The sequence below is a fragment of the Elgaria multicarinata genome, chromosome 4 (genome assembly GCF_023053635.1).
Source record: "Elgaria multicarinata webbii isolate HBS135686 ecotype San Diego chromosome 4, rElgMul1.1.pri, whole genome shotgun sequence".
In the NCBI taxonomy this organism is placed as follows: domain Eukaryota; kingdom Metazoa; phylum Chordata; class Lepidosauria; order Squamata; family Anguidae; genus Elgaria; species Elgaria multicarinata.
This window is the reverse complement of record NC_086174.1, coordinates 45,333,065-45,358,926: the sequence shown is the minus strand read 5'-3', so window position 1 is coordinate 45,358,926 and position 25,862 is coordinate 45,333,065. Positions and strand designations below refer to the sequence as shown.

The 25,862-nt window shown below is 41.2% G+C and overlaps 1 protein-coding gene across 3 annotated transcripts in view; it reads left to right on the top strand.

Annotated features, from left to right (window-relative positions):
- DAAM2 (dishevelled associated activator of morphogenesis 2) overlaps positions 1 to 25,862 on the top strand; it is a 226,798-nt gene that overhangs the window by 135,686 nt on the left and 65,250 nt on the right. For all 3 annotated transcript variants that reach the window (XM_063124183.1, XM_063124181.1, XM_063124182.1), the window contains exons 6-14: positions 8,504 to 8,837; positions 16,880 to 16,990; positions 17,429 to 17,532; positions 18,405 to 18,471; positions 20,572 to 20,689; positions 22,951 to 23,089; positions 23,232 to 23,290; positions 23,990 to 24,162; positions 25,266 to 25,589. In XM_063124183.1, the coding sequence (XP_062980253.1) occupies positions 8,504 to 8,837; positions 16,880 to 16,990; positions 17,429 to 17,532; positions 18,405 to 18,471; positions 20,572 to 20,689; positions 22,951 to 23,089; positions 23,232 to 23,290; positions 23,990 to 24,162; positions 25,266 to 25,589 (1,429 nt within the window). The remainder of the gene's footprint in view (positions 1 to 8,503; positions 8,838 to 16,879; positions 16,991 to 17,428; positions 17,533 to 18,404; positions 18,472 to 20,571; positions 20,690 to 22,950; positions 23,090 to 23,231; positions 23,291 to 23,989; positions 24,163 to 25,265; positions 25,590 to 25,862) is intronic.

Here is a 25,862-nt window from a genome sequence, read left to right as displayed (position 1 = left end):
AAAATTCCATGAATGAGACAGGGTGATTGCATAATGGAAGTCTCATTTGGAATTACTGGGCCTAAGATATTAGATCAGGGGTGGCAGACTTTAGGCTTACAGCATCTGCCTCATTTTACATAAGAATCCCAAGGTCCACCCAGGTGCAAAATAGTGGCTCAAGAAGGTGGACACAGAATTGCAGAACAAGATGACTCAGAGCATATGTTCAGCTCAGGAATTTGCTTTTAGAACTGGAGCTTGTGCAGAAATCTACTCCTATTTTCCCCAAGCTTTCTTCATTTTAGCTGCCTAATTTAGGAGGCAAAGAAGCCTTCAGCGTTGGAAACCTTTGCTTATCTACTACAAAATCCCCTGTAGATCTACTGTAGATCTACCAGTAGATCCCGATCTACCTTATTCTTGCCCCTGTGTTAGACAATCTGTAATGTTGCCAGATTACATTCAAGCCATGGTGTAACCTGAGTATTGTAAACGATTTTATTTATTTATTAATAATACTTAATAGACCGCTTAATATTTAAAAAGTAATAATCTCTAGGCGGTTCACATATAAATATTGAAAATCACTTTAAATACACTATTAAAAACACAGCTAGTGAGTAACTAATACAGTGCTGCTAAAATTAGTTCAGGAAGGACCTGGTAGATATTCCTAATGTGGTGTGAAGGAGGAAAAAAATCATTAGTATAATAGGCTTGATGTAAACAAAACAATATTATTGTAGCTTTCAGTAAAAAGAAAGAAAGAAAAGGGGACCTTCGTCTTGCTGCAATGGATTCATTAATCAGTTTCTGTTCCAATCAGCTAACCCAAGAGTTAAGAAAAATACCTCCCTTTTGCATACTGAAATCCCCTGGTCATTATAATAAACATGTGGCCAGTACACCTCCAGAGCCTTCCAGCATCCTATTCCATCATGCCGGGAAAGGCTTTTCTAACGAGACAGACGCCCCTTGTGAAGTCAGTGGGAGTGGGATATGGGAAATCTCCACTCAAGGGCAGGTTCCCCCCCTCCGGCCCCAAACAAGCCCTGTATTACTTTGGCTAGATACCACTGACAGCAGGCATTTATTTCCTCTGTTTATAACAGCCGTAATGAGTGTCAGCACCAGCATCCACAAACTGTCACATAAAGTCTTTGCTCTTAAATTGCTGGCTGCAGCCCTAAGGACTCTCTTTCTTTCTTAGCTATAGCCAAGCCAAATTTTGAGTTAAGTCCCCATGTCTCAACTAATTTCCAGTGACTCAATTTGTAAGTTGCCAAGTGGGCCACATGCCAATGCCTGATGAGTGAGCCAATTCCCTCTTTAATGGAAAGGCCTGCAATGGGGGGGTGGGGGCATGGCTATATCATATCCCTTTCGTGAGCAGCATCATACAGAAGTCTTCAAAATACTACTCTTGGAGCCAAAGAAGAAGGCTCACTGTTCAGTGTCCCCCTCATCCGTTCATGATAATGTCAGTTTAGAAGCTCATAAACTTACCCAGAGGACAGAATCTGGGGCATCACCAGCAACGCCTAGATGCTCATGTTTGCATAATATCTGTTCCTAAGCGAATCTATGCATGGCTGTGTACAGCATGTTCGCCTATAAATCCCACAGTAATAGTTACCCACTTAGTCTAGAGTTTGTGTAGCTTGCTGACTTTATGATGAGTGGGATGGTGCATCCCCCAAAGCCAAACTTTGCATTGAGTCCTGGGAATAACTACAAGAAATCAAGCACATCTGCAGAACCTGTTCTGCTTCCAAGATCACACTTTTCAAAGGTTGAAGGCTGTAGGAGCAAAAGTTAAGGTGGATGGAAAGAGAACAAGGATTTGGGCGTTGGAGGATACATAGGGATATGAAGGTCTGAAGCAGGGGTGCAGAACTCTTTCAGCCTGGAGGCTGAATTCCATTTGGGAGAAGTTCTTAGGGACCACATTCCAGTGGTGACCACCTGGGCCCAAAAAAATGCGAGCATATTTTACCTCAAAGCTCTTATCGTCTATAAACCGCCCAGAAAGCTTTGGCTATGGGGCGCTATATAAATTAAATAAATAAATAAATAAATAAAGCTAAGCCTTAGGAGAGGCAGTTCAACCTTTTGGACTGGGGGGAAAAATAGTAAAAACAAACCTGAGACATTACCCCACAATTGGTGGTAGGGGAAAAGGTGGTGGGGCCAGGGAAGAGGGCATGGACTTCTGGGGAGCCCCAGGGGCTAGATTTTGCTCCCAGGCTTGAGGTTCCACACACCTGCCCTGAAGCATAGAAAGGGGGATGAATCCCTATGGTGTTTAGTGCTCCATTCAACATTTTAAACCATAGTCTCTCTTTTTCTCTTTCTCCTCTCTGGAATTTGAGCCTTTACCAAATGTTGTCAAGCTGTTCTCTACATCCAGCACTTGAGTTGTTTCTGATCTGTCTCCTGTTACTTCAGTATGGGCTTCTTCACTTGTTATTTTCCGGAGGAAAGCCTTAACTAGGATTAATCTTGGGCATGCAGGTAGCTGACCTCTTCAGCACATGGGCAAAGGCAAAAATGAACCGAGCTGTGTCATATTTATCTGATGTGGGGTATTCCCTGACTACCCACTGAAACCCTCTGTTCTTTCTGAAGGCAGACTGGGTGGTCAGAGAGAAGCCCTTTTCATGGTTCCACTTGGTTCAATTGTTGTTTGTTCTCTTCATGTTAAGAGGACAGGGTGTGTGAGAGCTCAAGGTTCGAACTGGGCTATGATTTCTCCCTAGATAGTCAACAGGCCCTTTGGGATGAAAGTGTTATAATAAAATTGACATTTGAGAGCAACACCTCTGTGCATCCCTCAATTAGGAACAACCTTGTCCTATAACAGAAGCCACTGCAGGCGTGTTTCAAGAATTAGGCACAATTCAACAATAACAGGCTGGGCAATTATCACATTGCTTAGGGACAAACCCACAATAAAATGAAGGAAATGAATGGGAGTAAGTTAAATTTTCCTTTTGAGTTTTAACCTTAAACAACTGTGACTGTAAAATAAAAATAAAAATACCAGGCTAGAAACATATGGGAAAGTTATCCTGCTGCTCCTGTTGGTCATCGGTTGATTTTTGGAAAGCCAAAGTACTGTGAAAAATAAAAATTAAAAGTTCTAGGAAGAACAAGAAGAACTTTGGGAAGGGTTCCATAACCTGGTGCCCTCCAGGTGTTTTGGACTACAACTCCCAGAATTCCTGACAATTTGCCATGCTTGTTGGGGCCCATGGGAATTGCAGTGGGAGAAGGCTGACTTAGAGGGATGCCAGCAGTGCTCTTTTTTTTAAGCTTTAAGAAAATGTAAAGGCATCAAGAGGCATTCCCACCAACTAGCCCACCTGACCCCCTTTTTTTTAAAGGACAGGGAAGTGTATACTTTATTTTGCCTTCTCGCACTTCTGATAAGCTCTGATCTATCTTGTAGATGGATCCTATTCTGCTGCATATTTCAGGTGGGGCAAAAGCCCCATAATTTTTCAGTGATGCACATGACTTCTGATCCAAAGATCTTGTCTTCAGCTAGCCTGGGAAACTTTCCTTTGATTGTGGACTGGGTGGGAATATCCTGCTTTCCATATTCTCTATCCTTTACTAGCTGTGTCACTTTCTCAGCATAGTCTATGCACAAATGAATCAGAAGGTGAAAGAGATGTGAAGAAACTGCAGCCAGTTAGTTTTGCAGTGTGTACAGGGCAGTGGTGGTCTGCCTTTCTCCCAGACTGTGCCATCAGTCAAATCCAAAGTACTGCTGTGCTCCTCTAAGGCCTATATCACGCAAAGAGCAGATGAGGTGATTAACCCTGTTTCTGGGCTACATAATTTCAGACTACAGGTGGTGGTGATGTTCAGGTCTTTTGTAACTTAATGCTTCAGCACACCAAACAGTTCCCTGCACAAAGAAAACTCGAATGTTAGGGAGAAGTCTAGACTAGAAACCCTTTCCCTGACATGTTAGTTTTCTGTGTGCAAGATTTTAATTTTCTGTATGAAGGAACATTCAAATCACGGAAGCCTCCACTTACGATCTCAAGTGATATAGACCCAAAACACTATTACCCTATTTATCTTTTGCTTGAGAGAACTAGGCTTAAGACTACTGAGCTGGAGATGAAGCAGCAGCATAGAACTAGAGTGACAGGTGAATATTCTGGCTTTACTCTGTGTCAGACTTCACCAATCTGGTGTCTTCAAACATTTTAGACTTTGACTCCCAATGGTGCCAGCCAGCATGGAGAATGTAGTCCAAAACAACTTCTTGTAACCCCTATGTCGCAGTTTGGCCACACGCAGGTTAGGGCATATAGACTAGTTACAATATATAGAAACATTCATGCCACACATTGCAATGAATCAAACATTGAACTTGTGTTTCTATTTTGCATCTAGAAATATGCATAACCACACATCCAAATAGACCAGCCTTCCCTCAACCTTGTTTTTTCCAGATTTTTTGGACTTCAACTCCCATTGGTCCCAGACAGCCTGGCGAACGGTCAGGAATTCTGGGGGTTGTAGTCCAAAACATCTGGAGGGCACCAAGTTGGGGAAGGTGGATACAGACACAGGTGAACCCCAACTTCAAAATGTAAAGAAGAAACTGTCACTAACATGCACACATTTCATTTGATTCCTACACGTTGTACACAAAGCAACTGTCACGTGTGTGTTTTTTCCTGGAGATGGGAAATGGACTGTAATACTAAGAATGGAAGGCCAAAAGAATAAAATCTTAATGTTCCTCTTGTTGCTTATGTCAGCTAAGTTTGGAAAAGAATCCTATTATTCTCTACAGCGATTAACATGTCACTGCCATTTAACACATTTCTGTCTAACCATTTGTGGTGTTTGTGTGTTTACTCTCAAGGCTTGCACGCATGGACCAGTTTTAAAATTCAGGCTTGAACAGGCACCAAACCTCATACTGAACCTCCTGTTGCTTTATAAAGATTTGGGTTTTGCCTGGTTTCTGGACAAAACCAACTGGATGAAGTTACTAAAGGGAGCGGCGATAAGCCATGTAGTGAATCTGGCCCAACTTCTACATAGGCTCTTAAATTCCCTTTTTGGAATGAAGAATACATACCCCTGATCCACCCACCATATTACTGACACATGTTTTATAATATACAATATAGAAGCAAAAACAAGGCTTATAAATAGTGTTATTTATATATAACAAAGAGGTAATCCAGAACAATGGGATGTTGGGAGCTTTGTGACTTGCTTCTGCCAAATCCCCAAACTACAGATTTGTGAATTAGACATATTGCAACCCTATACAGATGCAGCAACCATGCCAGAACCAGTTGTTCTGCTGAAATTATGTTGGCTCCATCCCGTGCTTGAACAGCTTCATTCTGCTGGTTGCCATTTGGAATGTACCTATCCATGACTTATAGTTTCTTTCTGATTTCCATTATTCGTTTTATTTATTACAAGATGAAAGATATAAATGCTTCCCTATCTTACTTCTTAATGGGTTTGTCCTCAGTTGTTGCCAAACACCAATGGGTTCTCAGCTACATGTATGTAACAAGGTACATCTGCTTGGTCAGGGTGTTTGTAATCAATGACACATACGTCTTCCATCGGAACATTCTGCTACAGGCTGAACGAGGCTATACAAACAGTATGTAGTAAAACTGTTCCTGGATGATGCATTGCTTCAAAGTGCAGGCTCAATAATGGGCTCAAGTGCGTGGATGAACGCTTTCTGAAATTAAACAACTCCCAGCTCATAGACAACTGCATGTGAGGGGAAAGGATTATATCCTAACCTGTTTCCTGACCTACCAGCTTTCTATGAGCAGGTTTTTCTCCCCTGTGGAGGAGTATTCAGACAAAGCCGTATGTGGAGAGACTGAAAGAACTGGGCATGTTTAACCTTGAGAAGAGAAGACTGAGGAGAGACATAATAGCACTCTTCAAGTACTTAAAGGTTGTCACACAGAGGAGGGCCAGGATCTCTTCTCGATCCTCCCAGAGTGCAGGACACGGAATAATGGGCTCAAGTTATAGGAAGTCAGATTCCGACTGGACACCAGGAAAAAATCCTCACTGTTAGAGCAGTATGACAATGGAACCAATTACCTAGGGAAGTTGTGGGCTCTCCCACACTAGAGGCATTCAAGATGCATCTGGATAGACATCTTGCAGGTATGCTTTAATGTGGATTCCTGCATTGAGCAGAGGGTTGAACTCGATGGCCTTATAGGCCCCTTCCAACTCTACTCTTCTATAAATCTATGATTCTATGTGGCTCCCTCACTTGCCATTGGAAACTGAAGTGGTACTACTGAGGAGCAATTTGACTTTTTTAAAGAATAAATAAAGGTGACACAAAGGATGACATACATGATAAAGAATTAAAGTAAACCATGAATTATAATTCTTAGTCTATCACCTGTATGTTTTTGGAATGTTTACATTAAAATAGCCTAAGTAGGAGATCACTATCTAATGAAAGAATGAAAATGCAAGTTATACCATACTCTCTCTCTCTCTCTCTCTCTCTCTCTCTCTCTCTCTGTGTGTGTGTGTGTGTGTGTATTAGACAGAAAAAATGTAGAGAACTTTACTTGGTTGGAATCTGATCAAAAGTATGAAGGGCTTTTCAACATAGGAAATAAATGGAAAGCCTGGTGCCATAATTTTTTAAAATTAAAATTAGGATTCCTTTCTTGCTGCACTTGCTGAGTAAGTTTATACATAGTCATAGTCTCCCAGATTATGTCAACCCACTGCTGTTCAGTTGGTTGCTATGGAGACTTCCAATTCTGTGCTTTATGTGACTTTGCAGCTGTATACAGTACAATTGCTTTATGCAGAAATCCAGGGTCATTAGGTTCAACTAGATGATGAAGCATAGCTTTAGTAGCCTATCATGGAAAAATTCCTGACAGTGATCAGCAACCATGTTCCCAAACTCCTGCACTGTTGAACATTCCTACCAAAGATAAAAGTGTGAACCAATCTGACCACATCCCTTTCAGTTCCAACAATATTGACTATAGTTTGGATGTATTATGTGAAGACTTGCAGGAGTAAGGCACCACATATTCAGAACTTTGTATTGTGCTTGCTTTATATTAGTGCTGATTGATAAAGATGCACATTATGCCAAAAGATGGAGATTCTATCTATGACTTGAACACATGCTTTTAACTGAGTTACCACTGAGAACTAGGTAGCCTAAAAGAGAATCTTGGGTCCAAATCTTCCTTTGGCCTTGGTACCTTGGGGATGTAATCATTCATTGTTGTTGTTGTTTTAATTTTTAAAATAGCTCTAGAATGTGTGATTCAGCCAAAGGCAACTTCAGAAGTTTAATATGCTAGCAACTGGAAGAAATTCAATGTTTTGCTGATGATTAGGTGGACAAGTGGTTTTTTGCTTAAATATTTCTGTAGATCACGGGTGGAGAACTTTTTCAGCTTGAGGGACAAATTCAATTTCAGAGAAGCTCTCGAGGGATGCATTCCAGTGGTGGGCAGGGCCGAAAGCGAAAGGAGGGTGTGTGTGTGTGCCAAAAATACAACAACAGCCCCCCTCCCATCATATCAAAGCTTAAAGCTCTTACTTCCAGGAATTAAGCTGTAGGAGAGGCATTTCAACCATTTAGGATGAGGAAAGAACTGCATAAAAGCTGGGTTGGAGAAAAGGGGTGTGGCCAAGCGAAGACTGCATGGTCATCTGGGGACCCGGACCGCAGACTGGATTTGATCCCTGGGCCTGAGGTGGATGATTTGCAGGGCATCTTTTAACCATGGCCAGATCTACACCAAGCAGGATATAACACTTTGAGAATGATTTGAAAGCTATATATGGGGTGTGTCCTGGGCCCCAACAGTTGTCAATACTGTTATGAACCGTTTTAAAGCAGTAGTGTAGATCTTGCCCATGACACTTAAAAAAAATGCCTCCATTTTCTGCCAACAAAAATTAAAAACTATATGGAAGGCATGCTGGGAATTCCATGCCTTTCATGAAAGCTTAGCGTCAACAGAAACAGAGCCTCTGAAGGGCTGCAATTTCCATCTCATACTTCCATCAGGGATTAATGTTTTAACCAAACAGCTTATTGATCACAGCAGTGGTGGAGTATGATGGTTGTTTACTGGCACTGAAGGAGTCTACTTGGATGTCTATGATACATGTGAAAATGTTGTGGGAATTGTTTTGAATAGCTCAGGTAGCTAGTGGTTCTTCAGATCCCATTTTATATCACCTTTGTAAGTAGAGGCATGAAAATGTGATTCTACACATCCACCACTGGCAGAGAGAACATGAAGATGAGCAAACCTCATTTCAAAAGAATGTGTGTGTTATATACCTCTGATAAAATGTTTCCACAGATCCTCAGCTACCCGCATGGCTCCATAGAGTTCCCCCAGGTTTTTCAATGTAATGTGAGAAAGCAGTTGTTTGTACAATTAACCTGATGGCTCTTAGACAAGGTGTCTTGACCTTATTTTCCTCTCTTGCCTCGATTCAGGTTTGTGACAAGATTTATTGAGCTGGATGGCCTGACCTGCTTGCTGAACTTCCTGAAGAGTATGGACTATGAGACCTCAGAGAGCCGCATACACACATCCGTTATAGGATGCATCAAGGCTCTGATGAACAACTCCCAGGGACGGGCACATGTCCTGGCCCACCCGGAAAGCATCAATATCATTTCTCAGAGTTTACGGACTGAGAACATAAAAACCAAGATTGCAGTGCTAGAGATCCTGGGGGCCGTTTGCTTAGTGCCAGGAGGCCACAAAAAGGTCCTGCAGGCCATGCTTCACTACCAGGTCTATGCGGCGGAGAGGACAAGATTCCAGGTAAAACCAACGAGTTGAGCAACTGCTGCTGATGTAGCATTACCTTTAGAGCAGTGGAGTCTGGTGGCTTAAGTGTCAGTGGGGCAGTGAATCTGCTCTGGGTTTCAGTCAGAACCAGACAGAATTCTAAAGGTGCTCTTCGGCTTGGATAGCTCCTTTAGAGTTCTGACTGGAACTTGGAGCGGACATCGGCGCCACCAGCCTCTACTGCTTTAGAATTTCTCCTTGGTCCTTATTTCCTCTGTGCATAAGATTCAATGAGCAATGCTAATTTTCTGCTCAACTCAAACAGGATATGCCTACATTGTTGCATTCATTCCATGCTGTACCCTACATAAAGACGGGCATTGTGGCTACATAAATATTACTGTCTCTTACTACTGGTCAAGCATGAAAATGGTGTCAAAGTATAATTACATATAATGAAGATAAACCTGAGGTCTGTACAACCTCCTTAGGTAGGTTCGGAGGCATGTCACGTTTCATATTTTTGTATTCTTGCACTCTGGATCACACTTTTAATACATCAGGGGGCTATTTCACACACTAAGCAATTAAACCTTGGTTTGTTACCAAACCAAACCAACCTTGGCTTCCTGTAGTGCTGCTGCTACTATTATGACTATGAAATCAATGTTCATGATGCTTTACCCAGTAGGGTTGGAGTGTGGTTGATGTGGCAGTAAGCAGGCCAAATGTATCACTCCCCCAAATCATCAAAATGGGGTTTCCTGTAGGCATTTATTTTAATCACATTAATAGGTTATGTCTGGATACACATTAACACATACATCCGGCTACAGACAGTTCCAGTAAGCCCCACCCCACAGGAAAGGACCTGGTCCGTGTGGTTTGCCACCTGCTTTATAGGTTGAATAGCACAGCTGCTGAGCCAAGAACATACTGCATTTTATAACATATAGTGACGGAAAGTACTGCAATAAATTAATATATGACAAATGTAAAGAAAAGGTGTCATGGACAAGTTAACAAAATACAAAGCATGAGATACAAATATGACATGTAAGTTACCAAAAAAAAATAGAGCCCAGTTATAGAATATTGTTAGTGATGGTGGTGACTCCTTGCTGGGAGAGACTCCATCCTTCTCCCTTTATTCCTTAATATACCTTTACCTAAATGCCAATGCTGATTATGATGTTTGCTTCAGTTACTGATTGCTCACTACATCTGTTTCATCCTGCCTTTATCTAGCTTTCCATACCTCCCCCATCTTCACATTAATTATCTTTCAGTAACCATTGCCCTTTACCCCACCACTTGTCTCCTACACTCTTATTATGGGCTTGTACTTTTTGTTCTGACCACAAGATTCACACACAGGATGGTGTGTCTTCCTAAATTCCCCTTTTTTAACTTTCCAGCAGCACATATGCCAACTTCACTTATTGTTAGCTAACCCAAACTCCATTATTGATATGCTGCTGGTGGTCAGTGTGGTGTTGCTTCCAGTGTGGTGTAGTGGCTAAAGTGTTGGACTGGGAGTCAGGAGACCTGGGTTCTAGTCCCCACTTGGCCATGGAAACCCACTGGGTGACTTTGGGCCAGTCACATACTCTCAGCCCAACCTACCTCACAGGGTTGTTGTGAGGATAAAAAATGGAGAGGAGGAGAATTATGTATGCTACCTTGGGTTCCTTAGAGGGAAAAAAGGTGGGATATAAATAAAATAAATAAATATATTTACAGGCCTTCCTAACATATGACCCATGCTTCATATCTATACTTGTTCTAACCCAATGTTATCAGTATATGATTGATATACATGGCAATGTGTATTTGTATACATGTGGAAAACACAAGCAAGAAAAGATGAAAAGCTTAGATCAAAGGGAATACAAACAGTATCTAAGCCATCTATTCCAGAATATAACAATAACCTAACATTTCCAATTCCTTCCACATAGTTTGTACAGAAATCATTTAAACAGAATGGAACAGGATCTCCCGTGTTTAGTGCAAGGAATATCCAGGAATTACATATTATTTCAGCTGCAGGTGTTGGTAGCCTTTATGCCTTTAGCTGCTTTAAATTTCTGAGTATCAAACAGGGATTGAGAAGTATGAAAATTCATTCAATACATAGCTGACTGGGTGATGGACCCTGAACACCACATACTTTTGTTATTTTCTTCTTGATGACACTGGTATGGCATCACACTCAGAAAATTGAGGCTTAACTTGCTGGACAAAATTAAAAATACATTCTATGATATTTCTATGCAGTTTCATAAAACTTTATACCAAAGCCAGGTCAAATACTGACCTTTTACTAAATAAACATGCATATACACACACAGCCATATGAGTGTGCACCTAGAATATCTCATGAATAAGGAGTTCAGTTCTGGCTGTGGTTTATAGTAGGGCTGTGTACCGCCTTGGGCCTAATTCCTGAATCTGATGTGATACCAGGTCAGCCTGAGCTGTCCCAAGGCTGAAGCAGATTCGTTCTGAAGCCTTGGCCTACCTTGGCCAATTCGGGGCAGTGCTCAGCCACTCCCACCCACCTGCTCGCCCACCCGGAAAAGCCGGCACAAGGCTGGCCATGAGTCCATTGGACTCACTGGACCCTTCTCCCTGTCCCTCCCTGCCCTCCTCAGTTACCTCCCACTGCCCCTACCCTCGCAACCAGGACTTACCTTGTAATTGCATCCTCCTCCCTGAGAGCCTTTCTGAAGCTTGTCTTTGTTTATATTGGAGGTGGCTCAGGTTGACCTTGTGTACTTGACAGGGATTTTTGGTAGTGCATGGCCCTGACAACATTCAATCAGATTTTAATCCTTTGTCCCAACTTGACCGGGTTGCTATGTGGAATAAGCCCATATGTTGTGAGCCTAAATTTGCTTAACTGCATTCTCTCTGTGTTTGTTTGTTTTTAAAGAGTCTAAAATCGAATGAAAATACAGGGGCATTTCTTAACGAATGTAATATAGCACAACTCATGCAGCATACAGCTGGGTCTCGCTGTTAATAGTTTGCAGAAGTTTTTATGACCCTCTAGGGAATTAACTTACTATCTCATCTATGAATGTGTGGAATGCACAAATACTTACCCCTGTCAAATATTTTTGGACAGCGGATAAGGAATTAAAAGATGGCTCTTTGCCTCCTTGTTTTCTTAAGAGCAACAAGGACATGCTCCTGTTTTGGTTTGTTTTTTCTTTTTTGATATTTGTGTCTTGATTCCAGAATTGTGTTTTCCACAATGTTCTTTCCAATGAAGCTAAAGTTAAACTCATCCAAGTAACATAGATGCCTTCAGCTCCTCTTCCTCTCTTTGACTGTTGGCATCAGAAGTGCTGATGTTAGACATAACAGATGTCAGGATTCAAATCTGGCTGTTCAAATCTGGGCTGCTTCCGTCATCATGAATGTTTATGTGCTGGTAGTACTTGTTAGGTTTGGGGTCTAAAGCAAGGATGGGGAAATTTAGCCCTTTTAGGCCTCATGGGAGTTGCAGTTCACCAACATCTGGTGGGTCAGATGTCTTTAGATTCCTAGTCTAAAGCCTAACCATTACAGCAAATAGACTCCCTCCCCACCCCAAATATAATGAGGGGATAGAATGTTTTTGAGGCAAGGGTTCACTTCTTAGCCAGGGTATAGTTTTGCTTCCCACAAACCAGTGTGGTTTTTGATCTTTTACTCAGGTACTTTTGAAACATGTGATCCTGGAAAGGTAACGAACAACCCGTCAGCATTTAGAGTTATGTGCAAATGGCCTCTGGAATAACTCCACTCTATTTGTGTTCAGTAACAATGAGAGGTGGCAAGCGAGGGGGGGATTTCACTGGATTTCTCCAGGGGGAGGAGAATTCCACCCCCAAAATGCTCAGGCACGAGGCTCACCATTATTAGTGCTAGTACTACCTTTTTCTTCTAAAGCACAGCAGCAACTGCGTTGGCAGCCTACCCACTGTTTTGTATTCTCCACAGTGTCTCAGACCTGACATCATTCTGGGACATTGTGGGGGAGAAATGGCAAGCAACCCCAGAAATTGATGGAGAAAATTCTGGAAAATGGCCACCTTTTTCTAGTGAGGTGGGTGAGAAAAAGAAAAATCTCAGGAAAAAAATGTCTTCTGATCAATTTTGGCTAAGCTCTAGCAATCATTCCTGTGTACAATCCAGAGACAGGATACATTTTAAGGAGGAGGTTCTTAGCCTTAGTTTTTTGACCTGGTGGTTCTAACTGAGGCTATGCAAATACTTAGGAAATCCTTTAACTCCCAGTTTTCTGAGAGGAAGTACCTCCTGTCAACTTAACAATATCATTTATATTCACCCAGAGAATGGAGTATTCTACAGGGTTAAAAACATGCAGATTTAAGCTAATTCCAATCATCGTCCATGTTGCCCCACCCCCACCCCACTGGGTATTATCTCTCAGCCTCAGACATCAGCTCAGGATTTCTCCAAATGGGTATTTGGCATTGATGGCAAAAATGTTATTAAAATTCTTTCTGAGTAGCAAAAAGGAATAGTAGTAGTAGTAACAACAACAACAACAATAATACTGTCAGCAGAACTAACAGAGAAATGAAGACACTGAATAGAAGTAGATTCTTTGGGTTTCATTGGTCTGCATGACTGAAGATGAAATTATGAGTTGGTTTCATGGAGGGAACATTTGGCCCTCTGCCTTCCAAGATGAATAGAGTGAACGTGACAAGGAGAATATAATGTGTTTTGGAAGCCAACATGGGGTCAAAGCTTATTTCATTCTGTCCACTGGAAGACAAACAACATGGGCCCACAAAAAATGGAAAGTGAGATTCAGTCCACCAGTAATCCCTATCAACTCAATGCTTTTTCATAGTAAGGAATTTAATTCCTAACCAAAGCAATCCCAAGCCTGCTCTTACTTGCATGTGTCCTGATCAGTAATAAAATTACTTACTAAGGCTTCTTCACAAGAGGTTGTAATTACTGTCTGAATTTCCTACATCCACGTGATGACACACCCATGCATACGATCACATTAATTTCCACGTTCCTAATTGCTGTCTCCATTCTCAGTCTTCTTTTTTTTAAAAGAAGATTTATTTTTATGAAGATTCAATTTCTATGAGAGTAATGAATTTATGTAAGGCTTCATCTGTCTGGAAGAAAGGAAGAACTCATGTCCTTCCAATAATTTCAATAAAAGAAGAGGTGTGAAAGACATCTGAGCCCTCGTCTCCTTACTCACATAATTTCAGAGGGTGGGATCTGTGACGTAACAAACCCTTACACTAGGCCCGTCACATAAACCCTTCTCAGGACAAGCACCACCACTTGAAAACCTGAGGGAGTGTTAATTAAAACCTTTCCCCTAGCTATGAGGGAATCAGTTTTAATACAGGATCTGCTCTGAATATACTGTGGGTATAATATGGGGTGGGTGTTTAATAACTGTAAGGCAGGTAAATAATAATGCCAAGCTGACACATGATATTTGGTAGCTAAAAAAACAATGTGTGGTGTAGTGGCTAGAGTGTTGGACTGGGAGTCGGGAGATCCAGGTTCTAGTCCCCACTTGGTCATGGAAACCCACTGGGTGACTTTGGGCCAGTCACAGACTCTCAGCCCAACCTACTTCACAGGGTTATTGTTGTGAGGATAAAATGGAGAGGAGGATGTTTATGTATGCCACCTTGAGTTCCTTGGAGGAAAAAAGGCGAGATATAAATGCAATAATAAATAAATAAATAAATTTTAAAACTTTAAATAAAAATATAATACTTTCAATCCTGCTTAATCTATACTCTCCACATACCAACCACCTCCCTCTCTTTACACCAATCCTAAATTTCTAGAATCTAAACTCTTCTTACTTTACAAATAGAAAGCACCAGAAAACAAGCTCTAAAAAACCCACTCCCCTCACAAACTCCCAACATAATTCTTATATACTCCTCTTCCCCCCTCCTACCTATTACATCATAAACCACGCCCACTCAGTTCTAACATTCCCTACTTAACAGACATACTAATTCAGACATATACAATATAATCAATTGTGGGGTAACGCCACAGTGTCCACTTAAGTTCTCCTGGTGCTGGAATGGCTTCTGTCAGTGGATTAGAGAGGCATTCCCTGCTTTTCCCTGTAACCCACCATGCATGGGTTAGAGGGACACCTCAGGGTAGCTTTTCAGGAGATGGCAGCAGGGAGGAGAACGTTTCTGCTCGCATGGTGTTTGATTTAACCCAGAGAGACAGATGTATTTTGCATTTGCGTGTTTTGAAAATGTCTACCAAGTCAACAGGAACAGAACTGCCATTTGGACTCCCTCTCTCTCTCTTGCTTTTTCTACAGCTTGTTGAATTAGTTGTTTTTATTTGAATTGCTGTGTTTGAAGTGCTTTCTCCTTTAATGCAAAAAAGGAGGGGTAAAGGAATGACAACTTGAAGAAATGGTTGTAGCAAATGGGAAAATATTGAATTTGGTTGAAGACCAAATAGCTTGGGTCAGAGGCAATTTCAGACGGCAGTGAACACAAAGCCCAGGCTTGTTCTTGGTTGTCTACTGAGGAATATAGAAGTAATATTCACAGTTCATGGAACAGGCTTAGAGGTGAAAACCTGCAGTAATGTCGAGGTGAAATGAACTGTGTTTCAACTGAAGTCAATGAGTCCCAGAAAAGCATAAAACTGTGCAATAAAGTTGTCCTAAAAAGACTAGTCCAGTGGTACACAATTAAATAATTCGGAGGTGGGTTACTCTTACCCCACTGGCCTGCCACATAAGGGTATCATTTGTTGTGTACACCTGCTCCTTCCAGTAACGTCTGTGAGAGATTAATCTTAAATTATTGCATCCACTTCTTCTTCCTGGATTTTAGAATTCCAAATGTGGTTGTGTTTACAGTGTAAAGCTGTTTGAATTTTCATTCCCAGATTTTGTACACAGCTCTGTGCAGAAGCATGGTTTGCTACAGTTTTCGGTTCTTTCAGTTCATTTGTGCCTTTTTGCCTCTGCTGTATTATAGTTGTGTATGTGTGCATTGAAAAATCCCTGTAAGAAAAAGAAATTTGATGTGATTGTACAAATGGTTGTATTAATCATCTTTGTATGCAATGCTTTTTCAATATGTGGAGTACTTGCTTTCCCCCCTGTGTTTTATCAATGCACACATGCACATCAGTAATCTAGGGGGCGGGAGATTAAAATGAACTGAAGTTCTGACACATACTCCAATTCCAGAATTAGTTTTATAAACTCTCTACATTCAACCAGAACAAAGGAATGGTGTGCAGTGCAGAGCAGAGCAAACTTCCAAAAGAATAAAGAAATGGGAAGAGAGAAATCTCCTCATCCGTAGCCACTAGTTCCTATGTCCCAAGTCCCAGGTGTCTGCCAGAGTTGAATGAAAAATGTCTACCATCACATTTGGTATTGTATTTAAGAAAATGGGATGTAAATTGGAAGTCTCTGATTCAAATAACAGCGCAGGTATAAATTCACTGGCCTTGTTCAAATGAATACTAAACTGTGGTTTAGCATCATATGGAATTTTCTCTCTTCTCCTGCTCCTCTTGTTTTTATTGTTTTTCTACTAACCACAATTTAGTGTTACATCCAAAAGCTAAACTGAGATAAATCCTAACAATGGTTTATAGGCTGCATTCTTGTAACACTAAATTATAGTTTAGCATTACATCCAAACCATCCCAGTGAAAAAATACAGTTTCATAAACTATTGTTTGAAGTTGCCTTGTTTCAGTAAATCATAGTTAATGCCAATCTCAGTTTATCCAGGTTTGGACATAAAGCTAAACTGTGGTTAGTTATAAACTGAAGCAAAAGCTTCCAGTTTCCTTGAGGTGATGCTGTGGAAGGACCAGGGCGAGGAATGATCCCAAGTCTCATTTGTGTAATACTAAAGCATAGTTTATCATTATATCTGAGTAATTCTGTTCTAAGTTTTTGAGGCTGTTATTTCATGTGTGTGTTACAAGAAAGGATCTTTAGAGAAGAGGATCTATAGAGATGAGATAGCATGCATTACTTTCTCACTCCTGTTGCTTTACAGTCATTGCTCAATGAACTCGACCGAAGCCTGGGGCGATATCGAGATGAAGTGAATCTCAAAACTGCCATCATGTCCTTTATTAATGCCGTTTTGAATGCAGGTACTGGTGAGGTAAGTCTCTAAGAGAATTATTGCTGGCTCTTTTTCCTCTCTTCCCTCTTATGCAGGAAATTGCTATGAGAAATCCCTAATGTAATGAATTCTGTAGTGGTTTAACTTATTTTACCTTACAGTGTGCTAAATTACATATTGTCCTCTCACTGCAACAACTTCATCTAAGGTAGCTCAGTTATATCTGTGCTAAGAATATCAGGAGTTGCCTACGCTTTGAAGGTCTGTCTAGCACAGTCTAGTTTATTCAAGCTTGCAACAGTTCTTCAAGGTTTCTAGTAGTGTTTTATTATGACTCCTGCTATCTGACTTCCTGAGTGGAGTCAATTGAACCTCAGCATGTGCTTTACCTCTCAGCTATGTCCCCTCCTTCGTTTCTTCTCAAGTGGTGCACAGCTCTTGAAACCCGATGGCTTGATCAATTTTTCATTCCTCTAGGACAATTTGGAATTTCGATTGCACCTACGATATGAATTTCTAATGCTGGGTATCCAACCTGTTATTGACAAGCTCAGAGGACATGAAAATGCAACATTGGATAGGTGAGCCGTATCTGTTGGGAAGATATTTCTTGCATGAGAATGCTGCACATGGATAGTTAGAGATGGGCAGCTTCATTTGAAATTAGGTTAATGATATTTTTGGGGAGCAATTTTATATTCCAATCCAAGTAATATATGCATTTTGGAACCATCGCTATTGATATCAACTTCTTGGATTATATGGACACAAAACCTGCCGATATGGTATACAGATGGGAGGAGAGGGGATCAACAGACTCTTTCCTGTATGTGATCCCAGCAAACACATTCCTCATGCACATGTACTTTAAATTATCTACAACTACTTCCTTAATTTATCATCTTTTGATGCCAACTGCTGTCTTTTCTAATGGTTTCTCAGAAGGTCCAACTCTCTAGTTGAAATGAAAATATCATACTCTCAGTACATCATCTACTTTGAATTTAAAGCTCAACAAGCACAGAGATCCGTTTTTGGTAGGAAGACTTACGTTAACCCTATTCAGACGACACACTAAGCCATGATGAATAAGCATTTTGAGCTAAATATTATGGCTTAGCTTGTCATGTGAACCATGATTTAGTGTGTTGTGTGAACCATTCCTAACTATGGTGGCTACATAACCACGGTTTAAACACACTCACTAACCATTTGCTGCAAAGGGGTCAGCGGCATAACCATGGCTTAGTGTGTTGTCTGAACAGGTTCATTGTGAAAGTCATACCTTAACATAGGCTCACCAACCCAAGTTGGATTAAGGAGAAGGTATCAACTGACCTCATTTTATCCCATTGTTCTGTGGAGAAGAGACTGTCTCCAACTTGTCATTCAATTTGCACATTGCTAGCAAGAGATGGATTATGAACATGGGTTTATTTTCTCTGTCTTCTAGGCACTTGGATTTCTTTGAGATGGTCAGAAATGAAGATGACTTGGAACTTGCAAAGAGGTTTGATGTGGTGAGTGTTCCTTTAAAAAGGCTTCTATTGCTAAGAAAAACCTGTTTCCTTTGCCTATTTAATAATCTATATGATTTTTCTGGACCAGGTTTTTTCACAACTAAAGAGAAATGAGATGCTCTGTTTCTTTTTTACATAATAGAGATTAAAAAGAGGCCAGCAATGAGTATGTTAATTGGTGACATTGGGTGAATTCAGACAATGTCAGTATTCACTTTTAGAACTGGAACTTTGCAACACTGATGACTTCAAAGCGTTCCAGTCTAGTTTCTAAATTACTTTGCAGCTTAGTTGGCTGTTCAGAGTATTAAACAAGCCTCCTATGCTTGGAACTCTTGGACTGTTGAGGCTACTGTTTTGGCCCATCAGATTGGTTCTTTTCCATCTATTGTTACTGCTCACTGTTTACCTGTAACTTAGAACCACAGCCTGTTTATATTACGGAGTTCTGTTTCCCTCTTTGCTCATGGACTTTGCCCACCTAGAGTTTGAAGACTGTCTTTTACAGTATGGATAAAATGGGTGCACCTACAAGCTAGGGGTTAGCACTGTTGTTGTTCCAGTCTCACACTGGCTTGATTCAATAGTACAAGCGTCTGTTGTTTAACCTGCAAGAGGCTTTGAGGCTGCTGCTGCTGGATTCAGCACCATCAGTTCTAGGGTCCCAGTGGACAGCTCCTGCTCTTTGAGACAAGAACCTGCCCCCAATTAGCTCTTAGATCTTCAGTGAAGCCCTTTTTAAGAGGAGTCCTGTGAACCAGTGCAGCAGAGCTGTTCATATGAATGCACCCATTGCCACTTTCTAGGTAGGTGCACTGACTAATGTTGGGGAGAGATAATGCCAAGGTCAACGAGCTTTTAGGATCTCTGGCTTTTTAAGCTTTTTCAAATCTACAAGACTTGTAGTCTAAGTGATTAAAAAATAACACCAACTGGTGATGTGAAATGTAATGGATTAGAGAGGCTTAAGTAAAGTAAAACAAGGTGATTCAAGATAATGTTGTGGAAACTACTTCCCCCTAGTGTGATGCTGCCAGGCTGCTTTATTTATTTATATGAAGATTTATATCCCACTCTTCTAGTATATGTGCACCATTCAGAGTAGTTAATAACAGTTATTAACCAACTATAAAATGTGATAACATTCCATAAAATAACAATATAATAAACCAGGGACAGATTTAGCAGATAGAAGTATCAGTTTGAAACTACTGAATTAGCTATCTGGTAAGACAAAAAAAACCCCGCCATCTGGCAAAATGCAGTGCTCAAGAGGGAGCCAATTAAGCCTCAGTGTATAAAGAAGTTATGTGGGCAGGCCAATGTTGTGGTTCCTTCCCACATGAGCGTCACCTGTTTTGGGGAGAGGAAAGGAAGGAAGGCATGACCTTAGGTTCTGATGTTTATTGACATCAGAGTAATACATCTCATAAGAACATAAGAAGAGCCATGCTAGATCAGACCAAGGGTTCATCTAGTCCAGCATTCTATTCACACAGGGGCCAATCAGCTGCCCATGGGAAACTCACAAACAGGACATGAGTGCAATAGCATCCTCCCACTCATGTTCCCTGCAACTAGTGCATTTAGGCAGACAGCAAATAGCTATCAGGCCTAATAGCTACTGATAGCCACTTCTTCCATGAATTTGCCTAATCCCCTTTTAAAGCCTTCCAAATCGGTGGCCGTCACTACACCTTGTGGTTTTGAATTCCATACTTTGATTATGTGCTGTATGAAGAAGTTATTTTATCTGTCCTGAATCTCTCCATCAGTCAGCTTCATGGGATGACCCTGGGTTCTAATATTATGAGAGAGGGACAAAAATGTCTCCCTGTTCACTTTCTCCACACCATGCATAATTTTGTACACCTCTATCCTGTTTTCCCTTGCTTGCTAAACAGTGTGACCTTTCCTCATAGGGGAATTGCTCCAGCCCCAGGATAATTTTAGTTGCCCACCAACCCCCTTTCCCCTTTTTTCAGTCCAAAGCTTATCTTCACAAATGGTGATGTGTGAGATTTGGTTGTAAGATTTGGATCATGTCTCAATATTTTATTCTGTGCTTTTTCTCACTTCTCACTTTTCATTTTGCTGTAGGCACATATTGACACAAAGAGTGCTTCACAGATGTTTGAGATGGTCAAGAAGAGGTTGAAGCACACAGATGCTTATCCATATTTATTGTCCGTACTCCAGCACTGCTTGCAAATGCCTTGTGAGTATATTACTTCTTCCAAGGCCCGATGGTACTGGGGAATTATTTGAGTATGGCTGTTGATTAGGTACCATTCTGGAGTTTTAGAGATCTGGGCTTTTCCACAGTACAACTCTGGTCAATTCACTTAGTTGACCTCACTCTTCCTATCTTATTTATTTATTTATTTATTACATTTTTATACCGCCCAATAGCCGAAGCTCTCTGGGCGGTTCACAAAAATTAAAACCATCATAAAACAACCAACAAGTTAAAAATACAAATACAAAATACAATATAAAAAGCACAACCAGGATAAAACCACGCAGCAAAATTGATATAAGGTTAAAATACAGAGTTAAAACAGTATAATTTAAATTTAAGTTAAAATTAAGTGTTAAAATACTGAGTGAATAAAAAGGTCTTCAGCTATCCTTTGCATTATTTAGGAATAATAGCCAGGTCTATTTGTATTCTATACAGTTCTGCTCAAATGCAGAAAATGTACAGATTTTAGTACTTGGCACAGAAATCTCAGAATCCTTAGTTGTTCTTTTGAAAGCAAATCTTTGTCTCTTATGACTGTGCCAATATTCTTGAACATGTGTGTCCCATGGCTGGTGGTACAAGCCAGAGGAGTTGCTGAGGAGTTCCCAGGGACAAAGCCTCAGTGTTTTGTACAGAGCAGCCATTCATATGTATTGGAGTCTGACTCCTACCATTCCAGTCAGCATCTCCTCAGTAGGTATTTAGACTAGTCTTACATTTGATTGGTCCAAGAGAAATTTTCAGATACTGATGTTGGTTAGCGATTTGAAGGTAGATTCTGGACCCATCTAGTGGATCTGAGAAAGCATGCAAACAGATCTGAGAAACCATGGAAACTTGCCAATTATCAGTGCTTAAAAAGAAATTCATGTGGCAGTTCTAACCACCTGGGGAGCTGGTAACCTTCACACTCTGACCATGCGGTGAGAGTTACCATGAGAGTCACCGTCTTCCCACAACCACAAGGAAGCTGGGAGTGTGCTAATGCTGAGCTCACCACATATTTCCCATAACATGTTTTTCTGTTTTCACTTAAGGTCCCCAAACATGAAGCGGCCACTTCTTGCTTAGCTAGCAATAAAAAGAGCATAGTTGGATGCTGTCCATCTGGAAACAAAGTCCTCCTTGATTTAATTATTAGTTTTCAAAGAGAGAGAGAAAAAAGAACACTTGTGCTCAGGGCCTGAGAAACAGGTGCCACCGCTAATTGACACAGAATAAGGATTAAACACACACCCCCATCAAATGAAAACTTGGTTATCGTTGAGGAGGAATTTCACAAAAAGCACTTAATTTTGCTGGTACCCCATGAGGAAGAGTAAGTAGGAATTTCTCAAGCCTTAACTGGAAAATGAAATTAGCAGTTACTCTTCAAGGCATATGATACAAACTTGGGAAATTTAAACCATTTGATGTAATAATCTAGTAACAGGTAGAGATCATTTGCATCCATGGTAAGCATGGGCTTGCTATAGGATCATTCCTGGACAGAAATATTTGACCATATTTTCCACTGAAGGCAGAATTAGGCTTTTGCAGCAGACCCACAACTCTCAACTTACTGTACCTCCCTCCATAAGGTATGCTTGCATTCAACCTTTGGAGAAAGAATGAGACTGGATCCTGACGAGACAGAGGCTCTATGGGTGGGTGGTTCCCAGATACAGGAATTGGGGTGCTTGCTTGTTCTAGATGGGGTTGCACTCCCTCAGAAAGAGCAGGTATGTATTTCATCATTGTCATTGGAGACCTGAGTGGCTTCTAATGTGAGGAGCGCCTATTACCGACTCAGGTTGGTATGTCAGCTGGCCACGGTAGTCCATGCGTTGGTAATCTCACATTTACATTACTGTAATGCCCTATATAGCCTTGTGCTTGGTCCAGAAGCTGCAGCTGGTGCAGAATGCTGCAGATAGGTTGGTGAGTGGAATGTTTGGCCATGGACATGTCACACTCGTATTGACGCAACTACACTGGCTACCTATTAGATACCAAGCCAAGTATAAGGATTTGAACAGCTTGGGATGAGGTTAAATAAATGAGGATAAAGAAATCTGAAACTTCAGAAAGCAAGAAGAACTTAAGAAATAACCACAGTAGGAACTATATTGTCAAATGGCCACAATCATAACATTCAAGGAAAACATTCAAGGAATAGATAGTGCTATTCAGTAAAACTGTGATCAAAACCATTTGTCTACATGCTATTTCCTCACTGGCATTTGTCATTGCAGATAAACGAAATGGGGGAACCTTTCAACAATGGCAGTTGTTAGACAGGATACTGCAGCAAATAGTTCTTCAGGATGAGCGAGGGGATGATCCTGATATAGCTCCTTTGGAGAACTTCAATGTCAAGAACATCATCAAGATGTAAGAAGCGTGATAGCTGCCTAAAGACTTCAGTTACACGATATGTTAAACTTCAGGACCACTTTGTATATAAACTTTCATCTGCAATGTGTTTAATTAGTCTGGCATGGTTCTCACGTGATCTGGCTTTGTCTCCATTCAGGTTGGTAAATGAGAATGAAGTGAAACAGTGGAGAGATCAGGCAGAGAAATTCCGAAAAGGTATGTGGCTGCCCTGGGCTCTGGAGTAATAGAGAGGGAGCCTGATTTAACCATGTATCTCCACACAGTGAAAATGACAATGATTCATGGATCACTATTGTTCCCTCTTTATAGGTGAACTGTGGTTTTGGGATAGAGATTTGACCTAGTTACCCACTGAGTCTCTGGGTGAGCTAGAATCTGTACTGATTCCAAATTTTTGATAAAGCTTCCAGGTTTATCATCATCAGCTGATCCTCACTCTAAATTGTTCTTACACTCTCTACTGGAAGTGCACAGTGTAAGGATGGCACACATGGGTTGTGTGGCTCCCTTGCTCCTCCTACTTCCACTGCTGAATTCCACTCCCCTCTATGTATTGCTGCTTCCGTGTTGCTAATGTCAGCATGGAAACAGTGATACTGGTCAGAGCCATTGGGAGCTGGAGGAGGCTAAAGCTGGAGGAAAAATTCCAACCCCAGGTATTTTCTGCAGGACTGCTGGGGGTGAAGTTAAAGCCTACTCCCCACCCTAGTGACAGTGAACAGGTTGCACAGCGCTGATCTATACTAACCCACCATTCCTAGTTTTAATGTAACCCTTTCCCCCATAAGTTTACAACATTTTGAGGTTTGGCTAGTCCCTTCTGGTGACAGTCCATGTCTAGATTGCCTGAAATCATCCATCTCACGTCAGTCTTCGCTCCACTCCTGTTTGCAGAACATGCTGAGCTGATGAGTAGGCTAGAGAAGAAAGAAAGGGAATGTGACATAAAGACCCAGGAGAAAGAGGAAATGATGAAGACCTTGAATAAAATGAAGGACAAGCTGCAGAAAGAATCTCTGGAACTACGCCAAACTCGGGACCTTGTAGTTCAACTCAACGAGTTCTCGGTAGGATGTGGGGCCTTTTCTACTCCTTTTATCATCCATATGGAGGTGCACTGAGGCTGTAGTTCTGTACACCCATTTTTCTGTAGGTAGGTATAGGCTAGCTGAAAAAACCATGAAATCTCTTCCATGGTCTACAGAATTAGTAGCTACATGGCCAGTGCTTTCCATTCTTTCTCACTGCTTCCATTTTATTTCATGTGTTGTAAGATTGTATCTTCATTATGCTGTACCATAAGGTAAGAAACCACACCTCTCTCTCTCTCCACCTGTTGGGTAGAAAATTATGTGTCTGGGCTTATGTCCAGTCTACTCTATGGGCAAGTAGAGACAGAGGGCAACTAAGCCAAAGTAAAGCTAATTTACACAGGGAAGTCAGATTAGAAATATAATGTTTCCTGTTCAACCATCCCTCATCAAATGGCAGAGAGAAGGAAAGCAAAACTCCGTTATCTTAAAAGCCAGAATAATAGCTGTATCAGGGGGTTTTTTTGTAGAAAAGCAAACAGCCTTCACAAGGCACATAGATGAACATATTTATGATGACATTTAGTTCTTTAAAACATTTCTAAACTGCCTTTTAGCAAAAGCTACTAAGGCAACTTGCAAAGTGATGTTGAATATTGTGGGTGCGTATGTGTTTTAAACAAAGATGACAATAAATAACAAAACTGAATTTAAATAACATCAAGAAATAAAACAGAAGCTCCAAACAGAAGCTTTTGTGGATAAGGCCTATTTCATCAGATGCATGAAGAAAATACTCGTGGGTTATTAAGAAGTTTATGAAAACACACACACACACACACACACACACACCACTTCTTTGCCACAGTGGTAGCACTCCTCTAAACAGCCTGGCAGTCATGTCTTCCCTGCAGCATCTCCCTGGATGGTGCTATGTCATGATGTAGCATCATTTGGGGGCACTGTTGTGGGAGGGGGGCGGTATAAGGTGGCCTGAACATTCTGTGATTTTTCTCCAGCAAAACATTCCCATCTACTTTCATGGCTTGTGAATGGACCTAGGGAAAAGGGAGAGCACTTTTGGCACAACGTTAGTTGGAACCAGTATTAGAATGTTCTCTTCTTCTTCTTCTTTTCAGCAAGGTGGCAACATTCCCTTCCCGCCCCCACCTCAGCTGCCTCCCGGTGGCCCATTTGCTTTGTCTTCTTCTCTACCATCATCGGATATCTTGCCACCCCCTCCACCCCCTCTACCATTCTCTAGTTGCCCCCCTCCACCAGCTCCACCACCTCCTCCAGGAGGACCCCCACCCCCACCTGGGGCACCACCATTCTTCAGCATGGGTATGCCTCCACTTTCCACCACCACTACCTTCAGCAGCAGCAGTAGCAGCCTAAAGAAGAAATCAATCCCACAGCCATCTCATCCACTGAAGTCTTTCAACTGGGCCAAACTGACTGAGGTAAGGAGCAGGAATGCTATATTTTTGTGCATTTTGCACTGTTGATTAGGATGTTGGAATTAGTGATGATTGCTATTAAAATGGTTATTCAACAAGAATCTGCTGGCCGAATAGCCCATTTATTTATTTATTTATTACATTTATATACCGCCCCACAGCCGAAGCTCTCTGGGTGGTTTACAACAGTTAAAAATGGTAAACATTTGGTAAATGGCACAAATATCGTGAGTGAGCAGAGACAAGTCCCCAGTCAACCCCACAAGTCTGCACTCT